The sequence below is a fragment of the Panthera uncia genome (genome assembly GCF_023721935.1).
Source record: "Panthera uncia isolate 11264 chromosome C1 unlocalized genomic scaffold, Puncia_PCG_1.0 HiC_scaffold_3, whole genome shotgun sequence".
Taxonomy (NCBI): Eukaryota; Metazoa; Chordata; class Mammalia; order Carnivora; family Felidae; genus Panthera; species Panthera uncia.
In genome coordinates, this window is record NW_026057584.1 from 38,289,852 (window position 1) to 38,312,616 (window position 22,765).

A 22,765-nucleotide genomic window follows, 5' to 3' on the forward strand; every position below is an offset into this window, starting at 1 on the left:
GGAGCACAGAGAGAGGGAGACATAGAATTTAAAGCAGGCTCCAGGCTCTAAGCTGTCTCACAGAGCCCAATGTGGGGCTTGAACTCACAACTGTGAGATCATAACCTGAGCTGAAGTCGGACGCTTAACCGACTGAGTCACCCAGGCACCCCACAAGGCCAGGTTTTAAACAATACCACACAGCTATATTAATAAAAATAGTATGGTACTGGCACAAAAACAGACACATAGATCAATGGAATGGAATGAGAGCCACATTCATATGGTCAATTAATCTATAACTGAGGAGGCAAGAATACACAATGGGGAAAAGACAGTCTTTTCACTAAATGGTACTGGGGAAAACTGAACAGCTACATGCAACAGAATGAAACCGGACCACTTTCTTACAGCATACACTAAAATAAAGTCAGAATGGTTTAGAGACCTAAATGTAAGACTTGAAACCATAAAACTCCCAAAACAAAAAACAGGGAGTAAACTCTTAGATATTGGTCTTAGCAGTATTTTTTTGGATCTGTACCTGCAGACAAGGGAAGCAAAAGCAAAAATAAACAATTGGGACTATATCAAGTAAAAAGTTTATGCATGAAGGAAACTATCAGCAAAATGAAAAGGTAACCTACTGAATGGTAGAAAATATTTACAAATGCTATATCTGATAAGAGGTTAAATGTCCAAAATATATAAAGAAGGCAGAAATGTGTACACACATACAGGAATATCACTCACCCATAAAAAAGAATGAAATCTTGCCATTTGCAATGACATGGACAGACCTAGAGGGTATTATGCTAAGTGAAGTAAGTCAGAGAAAAACAAATACCATTCACTTCTATGTGAAATCTGAAAGGCAAAACAAAAGAACAAAAAACTGTTAAGACCTAAAGACACCTTCAGATTGAAAGTAAGGAGATGGAGAACCATCTATCAAGCTAATGGTCAGCCAAAGAAAGCCAGGGTAGCCATACTTATATCAGACAATCTAGGCTTTAAAACAAAGACTGTAACAAGAGATGAAGAAGGGCATTATACATAATTAAGGGGTCTATCCACCAAAAAGATCTAACAATTGTAAACATTTATTCTCCAAATGTGGAAGCACCCATATATATAAATCAGTTAAGCACAAACATAAAGAAACTCATTGATAATAATACCATAACAGTAGGGGACTTCAACACCCCACTTACAGCAATGGACAGATCATCTAATCAGAAAATCAACAAGGAAACAATGGCTTTGAATGACACACTGAACCGGATGGACTTAACAGATATATTTAGAACATTTCTTCCTAAAGCAGTGGAATATGCATCCTTCTCCAGTGCACATGGAATGTTCTCCAGAACAGATCACATATTGGGACACAAATCAGCCCTCAACAAGTACAAAAAGATTGAGATCATACCGTGCATATTTTCAGACCACAATGCTATGAGACTCAAAATCAACCACAAGAAAAAATGTGGAAAGATAAATACTTGGAGACTAAAGATCATCCTACTAAAGAATGAATGGGCTAACCAAGAAGTTACAGAGGAAATTAAAAAGTACATAGAAGCCAATGGAAATGGTAACACCACAGCCCAAAACCTCTGGGATAGAGCAAAGGCGGTCATAAGAGGGAAGTATATAGCAATCCAGGCCTTCCTAAAGAATGAAGAACGGTCACAGATACTCAACCTAACCTTAAACCTTAAAGAGCTGGAAAAAGAACAGCAAGTAAAACCCCAAACCAGCAGAAGACAGGAAATAACAAAGATTAGAGCAGAAATCAATGCTATGGAAACCAAAAAACACAGTAGAACAGAACAATGAAACCAGAAGCTGGTTCTTTGAAAGAATTAACAAAATAGATAACCCCCTAGCCAGTTAGATCAAAAAGAAAAAGGAAAGGACCCAAATAAATAAAATCAAGAATGAAAGAGGAGAGACCACAACCAACGCCACAGAAATACAAACAATAATAAGAGAATATTATGAGCAATTGTATGCCAATAAAATGGGCAATCTGGAAGAAATGGACAAATTCCAAAAAACATATAAACTACCAAAACTGAAACAGGAAGAAATAGAAAATTTGAACAGACCCATAACCAGTAAGGAAATTGAATCGGTAATCAAAAATCTCCCAAAAACAAGAGTCCAGGGCCAGAGGGCTTTCTGGGGGAATTCTACCAAACATTTAAAGAAGAGTTAACACCTATTTTCTTGAAGGTGTTCCAAAAAACAGAAATGGAAGGAAAACTTCCAACTCTTTTTTTTTTTTTAATTTTTTTTTTTTAACGTTTATTTATTTTTGAGACAGAGAGAGACAGAGCATGAACAGGGGAGGGGCAGAGAGAGAGGGAGACACAGAATCTGAAACGGGCTCCAGGCTCTGAGCTGTCAGCACAGAGCCCGACGTGGGGCTCGAACTCACGGACCGTGAGATCATGACCTGAGCCGAAGTCAGACGCTTAACCGACCAAGCCACCCAGGCGCCCCACTTCCAACTCTTTCTATGAAGCCAGCAAGCCAGCATTACCTTGATTCCAAAACCAGACAGAGACTTCACTAAAAAGGAGAACTATAGACCAATTTCCCTGATGAACATGGATGCAAAAATCCTCAAGAAGATACCAGCCAACCAGATCCAACAATACATTAAAAAAATTATTCACCACGACCAAGCAGGATTTTACCTGGGATGCAGGGCTGGTTCAATATCCACAAATCAATGTGATACATCACATCAATAAAAGAAAGGGCAAGAACATGATCCTCTCAATAGATGCAGAGAAAACATTTGACAAAACACAGCATCCTCTCTTGATAAAAACCCTCAAGAAAGTATGGATAGAAGGATCATACCTCAAGATCATAAAGGCTATATATGAAAGACCCACTGTTAGTATCATCCTCAATGGGGAAAAACAGAGCTTTCCCCCTAAGGTCAGGAACAAGACAGGGTGTCCACTCTCGCCACTATTATTCAACATAGTATTGGAAGGCTTAGTCTCAGGAATCAGACAACACAAAGAAATAAAAGGCATCCAAATCAGCCAGGAGGAGGTCAAACTTTCACTCTTCATAGATGGCATGATACTCTATATGGAAAAACCAAAAGATTCCACCCCAAAACTGCTAAAACTGATCCATGAATTCAGCAAAGTCAAAACTATAAAATCAATGCAAAGAAATCGGTTGCATTCCTATACACCAACAACAAAGCAGCAGAGAGAGAAATCAAGGTTCAATCCCATTTACAATTGCACCAAAAACCATAAAATACCTAGGAATAAATCTAACCAAAGAGGTGAAAAATCTATACACTGAATACTATAGAAAGCTTATAAGAAAATTGAAGACCCAAAAAAATGGAAAAAGATTCCATGCTCCTGGATAGGAAGAACAAATATTGTTAAAATGTCAATACTACCCAAAGCAATCTACATATTCAGTGCAATACCTATCAAAATAACACCAGTATTCTTCACAGAGCTAAAACAAAAACAAAAACAAAAACAAAAAACCCTAAAATTTGTATGGAACCAGAAAAGACTCCAAATAGCCAAAGAAATCTTGAAAAAGAAAACCAAAGGTGGAGACATCACAATCCCAACTTCAAGCTGTATTACAAAGCTATAATCATCAAGACAGTATGGTACTGGCACAAAAACAGACACTCAGTGGAACAGAATAGAGAACCCAGAAATGGACCCACAAACATATAGCTGACTAATCTTTGACCACGCAGGAAAGAATATCCATATCCATGGAAAGAATATCCATGGAATACAGTCTCATCAGCAAATGGGGCTCGGAAAACTGGACAGTGACATGCTGAAAAATGAACCTGAACCACTTTCTTACACCATACATAAAAATACACTCAAAATGGATGAAAGACCTAAACATAAGATAGGAAGCTATCAAAATCCTAGAGGAGAAAGCAGGAAAAAACTCTTTCAACTCAGCTGCAGCAACCTCTTACTCAACAGATCTCTGGAGGCCAGGGAAACAAAAGCAAAAATGGACTATTGGGACCTCATCAAAATAAAAAGCTTCTGCACAGGGAAGGAAGGAATCAGCAAAACTATAAGGCAACCAACAGAATGGGAGAAGATATTTGCAAATGATGTATCAGATGAAGGATTAGTATCCAAAATCTACAGAGAACTTATCAAACTCAACACCTAAAAACCAAATAATCCAGTGAAGAAATGGGCAAAAGACATGAATAGACACTTCTCCAAAGACATCTAGATGGCCAACTGACACATGAAAAAATGCTCAACATCACTCATCATCAGGGAAATACAAATCAAAACCACACTGAGATAACACCTCACACCTGTCATAATGGCTAACATTAACAACTAAGGCAACAACAGATGTTGGCGATGATGCAAAGAAAAAGGATCTCTTTTGCATTGTTGGTGGGAATGCAAGCTGGTGCAGCCACTCTGGAAAACAGTATGGGGGTTCCTCAAAAAATTAAAAATAGAACTACCCTACGACCCAGCAATTGCACTCCTAGGTATTTAGTACAGGTATGCTGTTTCGAAGGGACACATGCACTCCAATGTTTATAGTAGCACTATCCACAATAGCCAAAGTATGGAAAGAACCCAAATGTCCATTGAAGGATGAATGGATAAAGAAGATGTGGTGTATATATATATATATATATATATATATATATATATACACAATGGAGTATTACTCAGCAATCAAAAAGAATGAAATCTTGCCATTTGCAACTACATGGATAGAACTAGAGGGTATTAGGCTAAACAAAATCAGTCAGAGAAAGACAAACATCATATGACTTCACTCATATGAGGAACTTAAGATACAAAACAGATGAACATAGGGAAGGGAAGCAAAAATAATATAAAAACAGGGAGGGAGACAAAACATAAGAGACTCTTAAATATGGAGAACAAACAGAGGGTTGCTGGAGGGATTGTGGAGGGGGGATGGGCTAAATGGGTAAGGGGCTTAAGATATCGACTCCTGAAATCATTGTTGCACCATGTGCTAACTAACTTGGATGTAAATGATAAAAAATAAATAAATTATAGAAAATTAAAAAAAATAGAATGAGATAAAAGCAAATCTAGTTAATAATATCATCATGGATGCAAAGATTAAACAAGGATTTATAAGTTTTTTAATTAAAAAACGTAAACGTCCAACAATATGAGAGCAGTTAAATCATGGTTACATAGTGTAATTGTTTGGTGTTTAGGGTCTGCAATCTGACCGCTTAGATTAAATCCTGGCTGTGCAACACAAGAACTGTGAGACCTTTCGAAAATTACTTAAATTCCTTATGCTTCCATTTCCTTGCCTATAAATGGGCATAATTACAGTACCTGCCTCCTTGTACTGTCACTTGGCACAGTGCTTGATATATTCTTAGATAACTGTACAGCAAGAAATGGTTCAGAAGATGCATTCATAAGATAGCCTACTCTTGAGCCATTAAAAATAGTATATAGAAATAAGAAAAAAAAACAGATTCATAAATACAGAGAACTGGTGATTGTCAGAGGGGAGGAGGGTGAAATAGGTCAAGGGGATTAAGACGTGCAAATAAGTGACAGGGATTAAAAGTACAGCATTGGGAATATTGCCAATAATGTTATAGTAACTTTGTATGGTGACATATGGTAACTACACTTAGGGTAAGCATTTTGTAATGTATATAATTACCAATTCATTATGTTAAACATCTAAAATGATATAGTATTGAATGTCAACTATACTTCAATTAAAATTTTTTTAAAAAAATTTTTAATGTTTATTTCTTTTTGAGAGAGAGAGAGAGAGAGAGAGAGCACGCAAGTGGGGTAAGAGCAGAGAGAGCGACACACACAGAATCCGAAGCAGGTTCCAGGGTCTCAGCTGTCAGCACAGAGCCCAATGCAGCACTTAAACTCACAAACCATGAGATCATGACCTGAGCCAAAGTCGGACGCTCAACTGACTGAGCCACCCAGGTGCCCCTAAAAAATTTTTAAATGTAGGCAATAAACCACAGTAGTATTAGTCTAACCTGTTACTTTGTCTCCAATAGACATCACAGATATTTTCATATTATAGAATAGTTATTGCAAATATCTTGAAAAGCTGTTTGTGCTTATCACCAGTTTGAAATTAATAGAGTTTATAAGAACACCATTAGATCTTGTTATTGAATGCACCAGTAAAGAAACAACTGTTAAATTATCACAATTACTATTGAACTTTTTAATTTTTTTTTGGAGAGAGAGAGAAAGAGAGAGAGAGAGAGCGTGCAAGCAGGGGAGAAGGACAGAGGGAGAGAGAGAGAGGAATTTTCAGCAGGCCTCACACTCAGTGCGGAGCCTGATGTGGGGGCTTGATCCCATGACCCGGAGATCATGACATGAGCCAATATCAAGAGTTGGACACTCAATCAACTGAGCCACCCAGGTACCCCTGATAAAAACATTTTAAAGGAACTGAATTTTTTAAAAAAAAGATGAAACTCAAGAAAATTAAGACTCGTCCAAGGTTACACAAGTATAAATGTATATTATACTTAAATGTATCATTGGCTCTAGAAAATATTAATTAAAAGCACACAAATTGTGGCCAAATAGCCTTATGTTTTTAGTGGCCAACATACGGTTTCACAACCATGGTTTATCATCTTTCACATAGCCTGCCATAAGGGCCAATCTCATCTCCTAACCCTATAATAAGCTCCTTGAGCAGATGAGATGAGATTAATATTGACACGTTTTACATGTCTCTAGTGAGATCACTTAATTAAATCAGCTCTTTGGTTGCCAAGCCTAACTGGACTTCGTACCATTGAATCCAGTGGTCCTCATGTATGGTTGCATACTGGAATCACTGGGGAACTTAAAAGTATTGAAGCCTAGGACCTACTCCCTGAGATTCTGATCTAATTGCTCTGGGGTGCAAGCCTTGTCATGGGGAATTTTCCCCTTGCATTTTATAAATATACAGTAAAATTCATTTTACTGTGAATATGCATACCCTCACCATCCAAATTCCACAATTAATTTAAAAAAAAAATTTTTTTTTTTTAACGTTTATTTATTTTTGAGACAGAGAGACACAGAGCATGAACGGGGGAGGGTCAGAGAGAGAGGGAGACACAGAATCTGAAACAGGCTCCAGGCTCTGAGCGGTCAGCACAGAGCCCGACGCGGGGCTCGAACCCATGGACTGTGAGATCATGACCTGAGCCGAAGTCAGACGCCCAACCGACTGAGCCACCCAGGCGCCCCACAATTAATTTTTTTAAACTTGCTCATCACATATCAATCCATCTATCAACTTCCTCTATCCATCAAAGTGTTTTTTCTTTTTCTGATTCATTTCCAAGTAAATGGCGACTATCATATACTGCCCTGCATGAGGTATTTAAAAAATTCCTCAATTTGTGATGTGTAGCTAAGGCTGTGAACCACTGATTTAGATTTCATTTAGCATTTCCACTGGAGTTGGGTATCAGTGGCCAGCTTCCTGCTCTGTAGGTACTATAGAGATAAAACACACAGGAAGCAAAATAATAGTATCATCCCAGTCACTCAAGTCTATTGCCTTTGAGTCCCAATATCCAGGGTTCTTTTTAAGAATGCTATAAAAATTCAGCAAAAAAGAGAGCATGAGCTCTCTAACATTCTTAGTGAGTGGCCATGCACAAAACAATCATAATACAACTTTCAATAGCTACAGAATGGGATCTGGTTTCACAATTTTAGTTTCAGTATTATATTACAGATATGTGAACAGCAATCACCTGATTTTACTTAATGAGGCAACAAACTTAGGAGGGTTCAAAAACTTGTCCAAAGTTAGAGAATTAATAGAGCTAGGTCCTCTCAAAATCCATCATTTATTATATTTAGCTTGATAATTGGCATTAAAAAATTAGACAACACAAATCAGAAAATAAAATCTCATACCTGGAGTTTTCCCTTTTCATAGGCCAGTTTATTTTTACTCTCAGTAATTCTTCCCAAGACCTTTTCCACCTGCTGTTGAGCCAGCTGGGAAAGCAAACACAGGTATCAGTACCTTGGCAGAGAAAGGAACAACCATTTTCTGAACAAGCATTTATACTCTTATCATTTCTACAGTGATGAAACCAGGATTCATATTTATTTGTCTTTGCTGCCTCTTAGTTTTTCCCTACATAGCTGATCATAGTGGTAATATGCAACATTAAAGGATTGCTAGTGAAAGTATGAGTGCCTTAAATGTCCCAGAGTTTGTAGTTTTTTGCTTACTTATTCTAAGTTTACTTATTTATTTTGAGAGAGAGAGAGAGAGAGAGAGAGAGAGAGAGCGAGCGCGAGCGCGCGCACATGAGCAGGCATGATCGGGGGAGAGGCAGAAAGAGAGGAAGAGAGAGAATCCCAAGCAGGGATGTGGGGCTTAGTTCCATGAACTGTGAGATCATGATGCCAGCCAAAACCAAGAGTTGGACGCTTAACAGACTGAGCCACACAGGCGCCCCTGTAGTTGCAATCCAACCCAGATGTGGGGTGGTTGTATCAGCGGTTGCAGATATGCAGTTTAAAGATTACACATTTCTTTAAGAAAACAGGAGCTGCAAATCATTACAACTGTGTAGACAGAAGACACTTCAGTTACCATGCAAGAGGGAGTAAAAAAAAATCTCTGAACAAAAGAAACATTTATTGGAAATTCCAATATTGTCTGATCAAGCACTCTACACAGTGTTATCCTGGAGAAACACTACTGAAGCCTCTATATTTCAAGAAATTACATATTTTATCATTCAAACAGCCTTTAATAATGACAGTTATTTTTTATATGTCTTTTTCCTCAGACTTTTTCAGAAAAAATAAGTATAAAATACAGTTTCATTTTGATTAAATTTTGGTCCTTGTTGGTACTCCAGTGATTGAATTTGGAGTGATTACATATTAGTGATTGAATATGGAAATTTTCACCTTCCATGATCTATTTCAGTGTTATATCTTAACAGCAGGACATACTGATATTTGCCTTATGTCAAAATCATCTTCACAAATAAACTGCAAGAATAATACACACAAAAGCAAATGTAACTGAGAACGCAAATTCTTTTTTTTTTTTTTAATGTTTATTTACTGTTGAAAGAGACAGAGACAGAATGGGAGTGGGTTAGGGGCAGAAAGAGAGGGAGACAGAGATCTGAAGCAGGATCCAGGCTCCAAGCTGTCAGCACAGAGCCTGATGCAGGGCTCGAACTCACGAGCTGTGAGATCATGACCTGAGCTGAAGTTGGACACTCAACCAACTGAGCCACCCAGGTGCCCCAAGAGAACGCAAATTCTTAATCACATTGGCCAATGAGCTGCACTATGGATCATTTGCAGTAAATCTTTAGTGGGAAGTGTTATTAATGCTGGTAAATATCCTACATTGACATAATTACTATAGACCAGGAGGCCTTTTCAGCATTTAAATCTAAAGAATTTAGACTTGTTTTATGTTCAACTTTAGGCAAGTTAATAAAGATGTCAACATACGTAGAGATATGAATTTATACAAGAGATAATTCTCACCATCTCCAACACTGTTATAGCTATTCCTTAGTTACCACTTTGTAGTGCACTTTATTTCAAGTGTTATGAATATTTTCCAAATAAAAGCAAAAACACATTCCAAACTAGATTACTATGTAATAACATGTAACTCATTTCTTCTTGGGTTCAAAATACTTTCATGATAGCATATGTTCTACAAGAGGGTACACTAGTCTGGAGCATTGTTTTCCCTTTGGTAGTTGCCTTGGCCAGAAGAATTAGGCCATTTTAGACATTCTAGGCTTGATAAAAACCTATGGAAAAGCCATAAAGAGTGATTAGTTCTTCTGTACAACCCACCCCCAATTATGCACATTCAATATAAAAATTTATATCCAATTTTTGGCATCAGTGGGTTAACCATTATGGCCCATCTAAGTGTTTGTCCTATCAGACCAGTATTTATTTCATACATAATTATACATATTCATACATTGTTTCTTAAACTTTCAATTTTAATCACTATATGTGGTTCCCACTAAGGCAAAGGAAATTATTTTTTTAAAGCATTCAGGCCAATAAAGTATTGGTTTCAAAATAAACTAAGGGTGGGGCTCCTGGGTGGCTCAGCAGACTAAGTGTCTGACATCGGCTCAGGTCATGATCTCACTGTTCAGGCTCTGTGCTGATAAGGCGGAGCCTGGAGCCTGTTTCAAATTCTGTGTCCCCCCTCGCTCTTTGCCCCTCCCCCACTCACACTCTACCTCTCTCTCTCTCAAAAATAAATAAACATTAAAAAAGTTAAAAAGCCAATTTGACAATAAGTTATATTTAATAAAAAATTTTTTTAATTAAAAAAAAATTTTAAAAAACCACACAAAATAACCTAACGGAAATATAGACTGTTATCAATAAATAGGAGGTTAGAACATATTACCATAAAATTAATCATCAATTAATTTTCTGTCAGTGTAACACATACGGTCCCCCTTTCCCACAATACTTTCTATTTTGGAAACTATGAGGTAAAAACATTCCATGAACACAACATTTGGGATAATGTTCTGACCAAGTCTTCTGCAAAATAAACAAGGATGGCCAATGATGTTACAAAAACAAAACTATACCATAACCACAAAAGCATAGGTATTTAAAATTCAGTTCTAAGTTCTATAAATTGAGGTGCCCCATGTGCTATAAAGTGCAATATAAAATACCAAGAGCTAGATTTAAACCTAAAATATGCTAGCTATAACAAACACTCAAAGATAACTTTGCTTGTCTTCTTGGAATATGAAGTCTTTTTTTTTTCACAGTAACTTAAATGATCTGGGTCTCTTATAAAAGATGTCCAGGAATTTTTTAAATAATGGCACTTTTTACCTCAATAAAGTTCCCTCTTTTAGGCAAAGGCATAAAGAAATTCCATTAATCTTTTAAATATACTTTAAAAATGATTTCCTCTTTTTTGGTCACCTAAGAGAATGTTAACACAGTGATAGTGTAAACTGTCTAAGCAAAATCAAAATGTGATATTTGACACAAGGTCACTTATTTAAATTCACAACAAACAGAAAAGAAATTGTTCCAGTTGTTCCAGTTGCTAAGGGAAAGCAGATGTTAAAGCAGTAGTTTAAATTATTGTGTCCAGATTATTTAAATAGGGCTTATATTTAAGAGAATCAACGGAAGACCAGAAATTAGGGAGCACTTAAATGAGTGAATATCTCAGATTCTGAGTTGTGGAAGGCCAGAGATTAAGCTTTGCATAAAAAATCTTGGCAATATACTAAAAAGACCATTAATATGCAAGCAAAAGAGAAATTGGAGAATCACTTGAGAATTAGAATACCAAGAAAAATGCTAATTGTTAGAATATGCATTTTAACTGATATACAAAGATATCACTCCTTGGAAAAGCAGGAAGCAAACATAAAATTATCTTAAGAAATAAAAGGTAGGTTGACAAGGATCAATTGTAAGCCACAAAATGATTTCTAAAATCATTTTTAAAATTAAGATGAGCTGTGAAAGTTAGAAGGCTATTAGAGGAATACATGAAACCAAAAGATACTAGCATCTTGATAAAGCTATTTTATGAGCAGATTGTAAGCAGGGAGTTTTTTTGAAGATTTTATTTTTAAGTAATCTCCACACCCAAAGTGAGGGTTCAAACTCACAACCTTGAGATTGAGTTGCATGCTCTACTAAGACAGGCACCCCTGTATGCAGGGATTTTATTCAAAATATTTAACAACTGGTTTGCATGGGCCACAGCAAACTGAGCCAACTTGGACACCTACATGAGTGTGCACTGAATGTTATCCTAGTTGTAAGAAATACTACATTTAATTCACGGTTTAATTTCAAATCATTGAAGTCCTGGTTGCATAGGGAACTATACTTCTGTCTAGTGCTACTGTTTGAAAATGTATGTTTAAAATCCAAAAGAAGGGGCACCCGGGTGGCTCCGTCAGACTCTTGCTTTCAAATCAGGTCATGATCTCACAGTTCGTGGGATTGAGCCCCATGTCGGGCTATGCACTCAGCTTAAAAAAAAAAAATCCATTTGGATCATTTCTCACTGTGGTTCCCTGCATGACTGACTATAGTAATAGACTTAAATTATACCATCATTAAAGGCTGAAATAATAAAAATAAGCCCAAAATTGGTGTGAAGAAGAGAATAATGTTTATACGTGTATTAAGTATGCTAGGCACTGTGATGGGTACTTTACGCACAATATGATATTTAATCCTCATGCACTGGTAAGACAGACGTGACCCTCCTTGTGTTCTACTCAATCTTTCTAAAATACCTATTATGGGAGTGCCTGGGTGGTTCAGTTGGTTGGGCGACTGACTTCACTCAAGTCATGATCTCACAGATTGTGCTGACAGCTCAGAGCCTGGAGCCTGCTTAGAATTCTGTGTCTCCTCTCTCTCTGCTCCTCCCCCACTCTCATTCTGTCTCTCTCCTTCAAGAATAAATAAACATTAAAAAATTTAAAAAAAATTTTTAAATACCTATTATGTATTAGGTGCTATGCTAGGCAAGGGAGTGTAAAGATGAGTAACTATGGCTCTTGCATTAGAAGACAGTGAAGGCACATGCATCAACAGGTCAATTTCTAATTCACAAAGTTACCATTTTGATATGTGCAGACACAGTGTGCTGTGATTAAGGGAGATCTCCTTAGCCCCAAGGGCCATAGGGTTTAAGCCCTGCCCAGGCCACACAGTAAATGGAACCTTGAGGGTCGAAACCAGGTCTAACTTCAAATCTGTGGTGTGGCCTACACAACATACACTCATAAGCATATCTCCAAAAACCAGTAACAGATTATACTAGAAAGGTAACTCGTATTGAGAATTTCAAGTGTGAATTCCCAAAGAACAAACATACACTGCCAGCATTGAACGGTGATAAGTTTAATGATATTGCTGAGATTAAAAACCAAACAAATACTGACATCTCAACCTCATTTCTCAAGACTCATACAGCCAACTGGAGGACTTCCAGGCAGGCCTGGTCAGAGAAAATTCTATGTGGAGACAGAACTACAAGCTGGACCTGAGGTGTGGTTTATCATTGGGAGACCTTAAGAGGTGTGGTGAGAAAGCAAGAATCAACACTGACAAAATCATTAGCAGGATCTGTCAAAGTCACTAATTGGGTAAGGCCACAGGCCTACTCACTGGCAGGGGGGCACTGAAAGAATCAGAGAGACGGAGATGTAGTCTTCCAGAAAGACCAGGAGCCAGTAGGCTGATAAGTCTAGCTGATACATGGCCAACAAGCAGAGGACATGGATAAATCTTTAATCTTGGGAAGGGAGGGTTGGTCTGAGATAGTACCAGGAGCTAGAGCTAATGCACCTTGTTGCTATAAGAGGAACTTAAAAGCCTTTGTTCTGGGACAGTTCAAATACTAAAAATTCAATAAATGTTAGTTATCTGCTACATGCTTTAATGTTAACTTACTAAATCCTCCAACAACCTCCTAATAATGGTATTACTTCCCCCACTTTGACAGATTAAGAAACTGAGGCTCAGAGAGGTTAAGGCTCATACTCGAGGTCATAGCCAAAATTGAAATGCCGGCCGTCTGGCTCTAAGGCCATGAAAATGTATTAGATTATTCTCTAGGATTTCACAATTGAAGTAATGTGCAGCTTATGACAGAGTCTGAAAGAATTTAACTCAGATCAAGACAGACTCACACCAGGGTCTTCTATGCAGTTTTCAGAGGTGATTTGCATGTTATAGAAGCAGTAACTAATTCTTTTTCAAGTATTCAAAAGCACACAGGAAACTTACTAGCTGCTTAACAGAATGAGAATCTCTTTAAATATCCTCCACTTAGAGATGGTCTAAACTCTACCATTTATTTGTATTGCACTGACTGTGTCAAACAGCTTTTAGAAATCGTACTTTTTACTGATTGCCTAATGGAAATGTCAAAAAAGCAAAAGAAAAATACAGCCTTCTGCCTCATAATTTATGGAATAGGAAGTATTTTAAAACATTAGAAATATTCATGCTTTTCAGTATTATAGATCATCTGTGGAGGCAGATGTTTATTAGCTGCCTTAAATTCTTGTTTTATTAATCTTTTACTGTTTGAGCACTTGTAGGGCTCTCTGCCATAGTCAGCCCGAGTTATTCAGGACTAAATGATAATTATTAAAACACAAATGAAGAAAATCCATCTCCTAACTTCTGATTTTTTATTAAAAAAAATTTCTTTTTAACGTTTTATTTATTTTTGAGACAGGGAGAGACAGAGCAAGAACAGGGGAGGGTCAGAGAGAGGGAGGCACAGAATCTGAAACAGGCTCCAGGCTCTGAGCTGTCAGCACAGAGCCCGATGCGGGGCTCGAACTCACAGACCGCGAGATCATGACCTGAGCCGAAGTTGGCCGCTTAATCGACTTAGCCACCCAGGCGCCCCTAACTTCTGATTTTTTAAAACACACTAGTCATTAATTCCTAATTTAGACTGACCTTTATATACCCACCTCATTGTAATCAGAAGGGACTTGCTGAAGTTCTAGGGAAGCCATTTGTTCTGACAGGTGCTTATTCTTTTCCTCTAGAGTCTGTAGGTTGTGGGTCAATGTATTTATGTCTACCTTTGAAACACAAAAGGAGAAAAGAAATCTATTTATGCCAGATCCAAAAGCATTATCTTGCTTTTAAAATGACATTTGTGGGGAGCCTGGGTGGCTCAGTTGGTTGGGTGTCTGACATCGGCTCAGGTCATGATCTCGCAGTCCGTGGGTTTGAGCCCCGCGTCAGGCTCTTTGCTGACAGCTCAGAGCCTGGTGCCTGCTTTGGATTCTGTGTCTCCCTCTCTCTCTGCCCCTCCCCTGCTCAAGCTCTGTCTCTCTCAAAAATAAGCAAACATTAAAAAAATTTTTTTAAATGACATTTGTAATTGTAAGATAGCAGTTATTGTATGAACATGTTATCCTGTGTCTAAATGCAGGGATTTGTAGTCTGACAGCTCTGAGAATTCTTTTAAACTTTTTTTCCTTTTCTTTTACATTTTTTCAGCTTTTCTAGTCTTCAGAAGGAGGATTGTGACAAATTACCTAATTCACATATACTAGAAGTAGAAGTCCTTCTGGTACTTGATATTTACTTAAATATTAATTTAAGCTAATGAATACAGATGCAGAAGGCCTCCTCAAAAATACTAGTAAAATGAATCCTACAATATATAAAAAGGATAACAAACCAGGACCAAGTTTATCCCAGTAATACAAACCTTGTTGAACACCCGAAATTAATTAGTAGACTATAATATATAGAAGAAAAACTATAATGGCAATTTATATAGATGCAGAAAAAGCATTTCACAAAATTCAACATTTATGATAAAAACTCAGCAATCTGGAAAAGAAAGGGAACCATCTCTACCTGATCAAGTGTATCTATAAAACACCTACAATTAATATCATTTATTAAAATTTTTTTAATGTTTATTTAATTTTTGAAGGGGAGAGAGAGAGAGACCGAGAGAGAGAGACAAAGTGTGAGCATGGGAGGGGCAGAAAAGAGGGAGACACAGAATCCAAAGCAGGCGCCAAGCCGCCAGCACAGAGCTGGACACGGGGCTTGAGCTCACGAGCTCTAAGATCATGACCTGAGCCAAAGTCAGATGCCCATCTGACTGAGCCACCCAGGAGCCCCTACAATTAATATCTTAAAAGTGAAAGACCTGAATGTTTCTCCGTAACACTGGGGAAAAAAGCAAGGATATCTGCACCTTATCAGCAATAAGGTAAGAAAAAGTATAGAAGGCATAGAGATTGGAAATGGAGAAATAAAAATCTCTACTTATAACAAATATGATTGCCTACATAGGAAATCCCAAAAAATTTACAAAAAAGATACTAGAATAAGTGACTTCAGTAAGGTTGAAGGATATGAGTATGCAACTCTATTGTATTTTTATATACTAGCAACAAACAATTGGAAATTGATATTTCTTAAAAGTGTACCATTTGTAATAGTACCAAAACCCATGAAATTATTTGGTACAAATCTAAAATATGTCCAATGTTTAGTATGCTCAAAACAAAATACTGATAAGAGAAATTAAAAACCTAAATAAAATGGAGAGATATGTCATGTTCATGTATGAGATTCAATATTGCTAAAATGTCAATTCTTTTTTCTTGTAATTCATTTGTTTTTTAATTTATATCCAAGTTAGTTAGCATATAGTGCAACAATGATTTCAGAAGTAGATTCTTTAATGCCCCTTACCCATTTAGCCCAACTCCCCTCCCAAACCTCTCGAGCAACCCTGTTTGTTCTCTATAATTAAGAGTCTCTTATGTTTTGTCTCCCTCCCTGTTTTTATATTATTTTTGCTTCCCTTCCCTTATGTTCATCGGCTTTGTATCTTAAATTCCTCATATGAGTGATATCGTATGTTTGTCTTTCTCTAATTTCGCTTAGCATAGTTTCATCCACGTAGTTGCAAATGGCAAGATTTCATTCTTTGTGATTGCTGAGTAATACTCCATTGTGTACACATAGCACATCTTTATCCATTCATCCATCGATGGACATCTGGGTTCTTTCCATACTTTGGCTATTGTCGATACCACTGCTATAAACATCAGGTGCATGTGCCCCTTCAAAACAGCACACCTGTACCCTTGGTTAAATATCTAGTAGTGCAATTGCTGGGTTGCAGGGTAGTTCTATTTTTTTATTTTATTTTATTTTTTATTTTTTAATATTTACATCCAAATTAGTTAGCATATGGTACAACGATTTCAGAATTAGATTCCTTAGTGCCCCTTACCCATTTAGCCCATCCTCCCTCTCACAATCCCTCCAGTAACCCTCAGTTTGTTCTCCATATTTATGAGTCTCTTCTGTTTTGTCCTCCTCCCTGTTTTTATATTATTTTTGTTTCCCTTCCCTTATGTTCATCTGTTTTTTCTCTTAAAGTCCTCATATGAATGAAGTCATATGATTTTTGTCTTTCTCTGACTAATTTCACTTAGCATAATACCCTCCAGTTCAATCCATGTAGTTGCAAATGGCAAGATTTCGTTCTTTTTGATTGCCAAGTAATACTCCATTGTATATATATATACCACATCTTCTTTATCCATTTATCCATCGATGGACATTTGGGCTCTTTCCATACTTTCGCTATTGTTGATAGTGCTGCTATAAACATGGGGGTGCATGTGTCCCTCTGAAACAGCACAACTGTATCCCATGGATAAATACCTAGTAGTGCAATTGCTGGGTCGTAGGGTAGTTCTATTTTTAATTTTTTGAGGGACCCCCATACTATGTTCCAGAGTGGCTGCACCAGTTTACATTCCCACCAGCAGTGCAAAAGAGATCCTCTTTCTTTGCATCTTTGCCAACATCTGTTGTTGCCTGAGTTGTTAATGTTAGTTACTCTGACAGGTATGAGGTGGTATCTCAGTGTGGTTTTGATTTGTACTTCCCTGATGATGAGTGATGTTGAGCATTTTTTCAGGTGTCGGTTGGCCATTTGGAGGTCTTCTTTGGAGAAGTGTCTATTCATGTCTTTTGCCCATTTCTTCACTGGATTATTTGTTTTTGAGGTGTTGAATTTGGTAAGTTCTCTATAGATTTTGGATACTAACCCTTTATCTGATAAGTCACTTGCAAATATATTCTCCCATTCCATCAGTTGCCTTTTAGTTTTGCTGATTGTTTCCTTCACTGTGCAGAAACTTTTATTTTGATGAAGCCCCAATAGTTCATTTTTGCTTTTGTTTCCCTGGCCTCCAGAGATCTGTTAAGTAAGAGGTTGCTGCAGCCAAGTTCAAAGAGGTTTTTGCCTGCTTTCTCCTCTAAGATTTTCATGGCTTCCTGTCTTATGTTCAGGTCTTTCAACCATTTTGAGTGTATTTTTGTGTATGGTATAAGAAAGTGGTCCAGGTTCATTTTTTGGCATGTCACTGTCCATTTTCCCAGTACCATTTTCTGAAGATATTCTTTCCTGCGTGGTCAAAGATTAGTCAGCTATATGTTTGTGGGCACATTTCTAGGTTCTCTATTCTGTTCCACTGAGTGTCTGTTTTTGTGCCAGTACCATACTGTCTTGATGATTATAGCTTTGTAATACAGCTTGAAGTCCGGGATTGTGATGCCTCCAGCTTTGGTTTTCTTTTTCAAGATTTACTTTGGCCATTTGGGGTCTTTTCTGGTTCCGTACACACTTTAGGATTGTTTTTTTTCTAGCTCTGTGAACAATGCTGGTGTTATTTTGATAGAGATTGCTCAATTCTCTTTAATCTCAATGAAAATTGTGTAGGTCTGGATCAGGGTCCACTCTCTGGTGGGGCTATGGGGCTAGAAAAAATTTCCTAGAAGAAACACGAGAGAGAGTTCTTCAAGTTGAAATAAAAAGGGATTAGATAATAACTGAAATTCACATAAAGAAATAAATCGTACAGCTGCTACAATAAAGGTAGCAATATAGGTATATATAAAAGAGTGTTTTCTTGTTTTGGTTTTTAAATGTTTATTTATTTTGAGAGAGAAAGGGAGAGAGAGAATCCCAAGCAGACTCTGCGCTGTCAGTGCAGAGCCTGACACAGGGCTTGATCTCATGAACCGTGACATCATGACCTGGGCTGAAATCAAGTTAGGCGCTTAACTGACTGAGCCACCCAGACACCCCTAAAAGGTGTTTGTATACGTATTTTTTTGTTTGTAACTTTCTTGGTTTCCCATAATGCAAAAATATACAGTAAAAGAAAGAATAAGAGAATTAAAATAGTGCACCAGAAATATCTACTTAACACAGAAAAAGACAGTAATGGAGACAGAACAAAAAGCATATAAGACATAAAAAATAAAGAGTAAAGTAGCAAATGTAAATCCTATCTTATCAGTAATTATGTTAAATATAAAAAGATTAAACACTCCACCAAAAAAAGCAGAGATAGGCAGAATGCATCTTTTAAAAGATCCAACTGTATGCTATTTATAAGAGACACACTTTAGATTCAAAGACACAAATGGGTTGAAAGTAAAACAATGGAAAAAGGTATATCATGTAAACAATAACCTGAAAAGAGCTGAAGTAGCTATATTAACATCAGACAAAACTACATTAAGACAAAAAATGTGTGAGACAAAGAAGACTAGTATAATATAATGGTTTATAAGAAATATATTTGAAAAAAATTAAAAAAATTAAAAAAAAGAAATATGTTTGGTCTTTCAGGTGACCAAAATACATTTCTCAGATATATGTGGTCTTCATCCACAGTTCCCTGAAAACATTTCAGAGCCATAATGGTGAAATGGGTGTCCTGTTAATAAAGAAGGAAACATTTGAACCCCACCCAAGGGTGGGGGCTGATTGCCAGGAGGACCAACCAAGTGATTAGGGGGTTGGACCTTTCAGTCCTAGCCCCTAACCTCCAGGGAGGAAAGAGGGCTGAAGAATGAATCATCCAATGGCCAATGACCTAGTCAATCATAACTGTGCAGTGAAGCCTCTATGAAACCCCCAAAGGACTGGGTTCCAAGAGCTCCTGAGTTGGTGAATACATGGAAATTGGAGAGAGTGGTATGCCTAGAGAGGGCATAGAAACTTGTTGTCCTTTTTCCATACCTCACCCTATGTATTTCTTCATCTGGCTGTTGATTTGTATCATTTATCATATCCTTTAATAAACTAGTAAGCACGTTTCCCTGAATACTGTAAGCCACTCTTGAAAATTAAAAGAATCTAAGGAGAAGGTTGTTGGAACCTCCAATCTATAGTCAATAGGTCCGAAGCACAAGAGCCTGGAGCTCATGAGTGGCATCTGAAGTGGGAGGTCAGGGGTGGGAGAAGTCTTGTAGGACTGAACCCTTAATCTGTGAAATCTAATGCTATCTCTGGGTAGACACTGTAAGAATTGAGTTGAATTCTCAGACACCCTGCTGGTATCCAAAAACTGCTCAGTGTTGTGGGGTGGGGGGGCACCCCTGCTGTGTTAGAATTGGGTCTAAGAGCCTAAGAGAGATATTATATATTGAAAAAACGGTCAGTCCATCAAGATATAACATTTATAAATATATATGCCTCTAACAACAACAGAGTCCCAATACAAATGAAGCAAAAACTAATAGAAGTGAAGAGAGAAATAAATGATTCAACATAGCTGGCGACTTCAATATCCCACTTTCAATAATGAACAGAACAATTAGAAGATCATAGAGGAGACAGAGGACTTTAACAACACTATAAAGCAATTGGACATCTATAGAACACTCTTCCCAACAATAGCAGAATACTCAATTTTTGAGTATTTTTCTCAATTGCAATTGCAACATTCTCCACAATGTACCATGTTAGGCCACAGGACAACTCTCAATAAATCTGAAAGGACTGGAATTATATAAAGTGTGTTCTCCAACCATAATGAAATAAAATTAGAGATTAATAGAAGAAGGAAATTTGGGAAAGTCACATATATGAGAAAATTAAACAAAAAACTTGTAAATAACCAATTAGCCAAAAATCAAATCACAAAAGTAGTTAATACTTTGGGATGAATGAAAATGAAAACACGACAAAATGTACGGTATGCAGCTAAAGCAGCGCTTAAAGGGAAATTTATAGCTGTAGAAAACTATGTTAAAAAAGAAAAAAATAAACCAACAACCTAAGCTGCTATCTTATTTTTTTTTTAATTTTTTTTTAACGTTTATTTATTTTTGAGACAGAGAGAGACAGAGCATGAACAGGGGAGGGTCAGAGAGAGAGGGAGACACAGAATCTGAAACAGGCTCCAGGCTCTGAGTGGTCAGCACAGAGCCCGACGCGGGGCTCGAACTCACGGACCGCGAGATCATGACCTGAGCCAAAGTCGGACGCTTAACCGACTAAGCCACCCAGGCGCCCCCTAAGCTGCTATCTTAAAAAAACTAGAAAGAGCAAATTAAACCCAAGCAACCAGAAGGAAGAAAATAATGAGGATTAAAGCAGAAACAAGAGAATAGAAAAATAAGAGACAGTCAGTAAAACCAAAAGTTGGTTCTTTGAAAAGATGAACAAAATTGACAAACCTTAAACTGTATTAACAAAAAAAAAAAAAAAAAAAGAAAGAAAGAAAGCAAAAAGGAGAGAGAAAGAAAGATCCAAATTACTAAAGTTAGGAATGAAAGAAGGAACATTATATTGAACTTAAAGAAATGAAGAAAAGGAGCTACTATGAACAATTGTATGCCAATATATTAGACAGCCTAGATAAATGGTAAAATTCTTAGAAAGGCCAAAACTATTGAAATTAACTAAAAAAATAAGTGGGAATTGTGAATAGATCTCTAACAAGTCATTGAATCAATAATAATAATAATTAAAAACAAATAAAACAAAAAATTCCCCACAAAGAAAAACCTAGAACCAGATGGCTTCTGGTGAATTTTATAAAACATTTAAAGATGAATTAGCACCAGTGCCTCAAAAACTCTTCCCAAAAATAGAAGGGGTGGGAACACTTACCAAATCATTTTAAGAGACCAGTATTGCCTGGATACTAAACCCAAAGTCATCACAAGAAAACTAGAGAACAATATCCCTTATTTATAACAATTCAAAAATCCTCAACAAGCAAGCCAAATGAAACAACATAAAAGGATTATACATCATGAGCAAGTAAAATTCATCCCCCAAATGAGAACTTGGTTCAATATTTGAAATCAACCAATGTAATATACCATAGTAATAAAGGACAAAATCTACAAGATTATCTTGATAGACATAGAATATGCAATTGACAAAATTCAACATACTTTCATGATAAAAACTCTCCAAACCAGGAATAGAAGGAAATTTCCTCATCCTGATAAAGGGTGTTTAGAAAAAGCCCACAGCTAATATCATACTTCATGGTGACAGACTGAAAGCTTTCCCAAGATGAGGAACAAGACAAGGATGTCTGTCTGCTCTCACCATTTCTATTCAGTGTTGTATTGGAGATTCTATCCAAGGCAATTACACAAGGGGGAAAAATAAAGAAGAAAGAAAGAAAGAAAGAAAAGACAGGAAAATGTGAAAGGGAGAAATAAAACTATCTCTATTTGCAGATGACACATTCTTATATAGAAAAAATATATTGAGGGGCGCCTGGGTGGCTCAGTCTGTTAAGCGTCCGACTTCAGCTCAGGTCACGATCTCACACTCCGTGGGTTCGAGCCCCGCATCGGGCTCTGGGCCGATGGCTCAGAGCCTGGAGCCTGCTTCCGATTCTATGTCTCCCTCTCTCTGCCCCTCCCCCGTTCATGCTCTGTCTCTCTCTGTCTCAAAAATAAATAATCGTTACAAACATATGGCCAACTCATCTTTGACAAAGCAGGAAAGAACATCCAATGGAAAAAAGACAGTCTCTTTAACAAATGGTGCTGGGAGAACTGGACAGCAACATGCAGAAGGTTGAAACTAGACCACTTTCTCACACCATTCACAAAAACAAACTCAAAATGGATAAAGGACCTGAATGTGAGACAGGAAACCATCAAAACCTTAGAGGAGAAAGCAGGAAAAGACCTCTCTGACCTCAGCCATAGCAATCTCTTACTCGACACATCCCCAAAGGCAAGGGAATTAAAAGCAAAAGTGAATTGCTGGGACCTTATGAAGATAAAAAGCTTCTGCACAGCAAAGGAAACAACCAACAAAACTAAAAGGCAACCAACGGAATGGGAAAAGATATTTGCAAATGACATAT

General features: G+C 37.2%; 1 protein-coding gene across 9 annotated transcripts in view; it reads right to left on the reverse strand.

Annotated features, from left to right (window-relative positions):
• Positions 1-22,765, reverse strand: part of CCDC150 (coiled-coil domain containing 150) — a 96,739-nt gene that overhangs the window by 32,747 nt on the left and 41,227 nt on the right. For 8 of the 9 annotated variants that reach the window (XM_049615933.1, XM_049615936.1, XM_049615932.1 and 5 more), the window contains 2 exons: positions 14,549-14,662; positions 7,956-8,039 (listed from right to left, as the gene is read on the reverse strand). In XM_049615933.1, coding sequence (XP_049471890.1) covers positions 7,956-8,039; positions 14,549-14,662 — 198 coding nt within the window. The remainder of the gene's footprint in view (positions 1-7,955; positions 8,040-14,548; positions 14,663-22,765) is intronic. The other variant, XM_049615934.1, reaches the window with a different exon arrangement.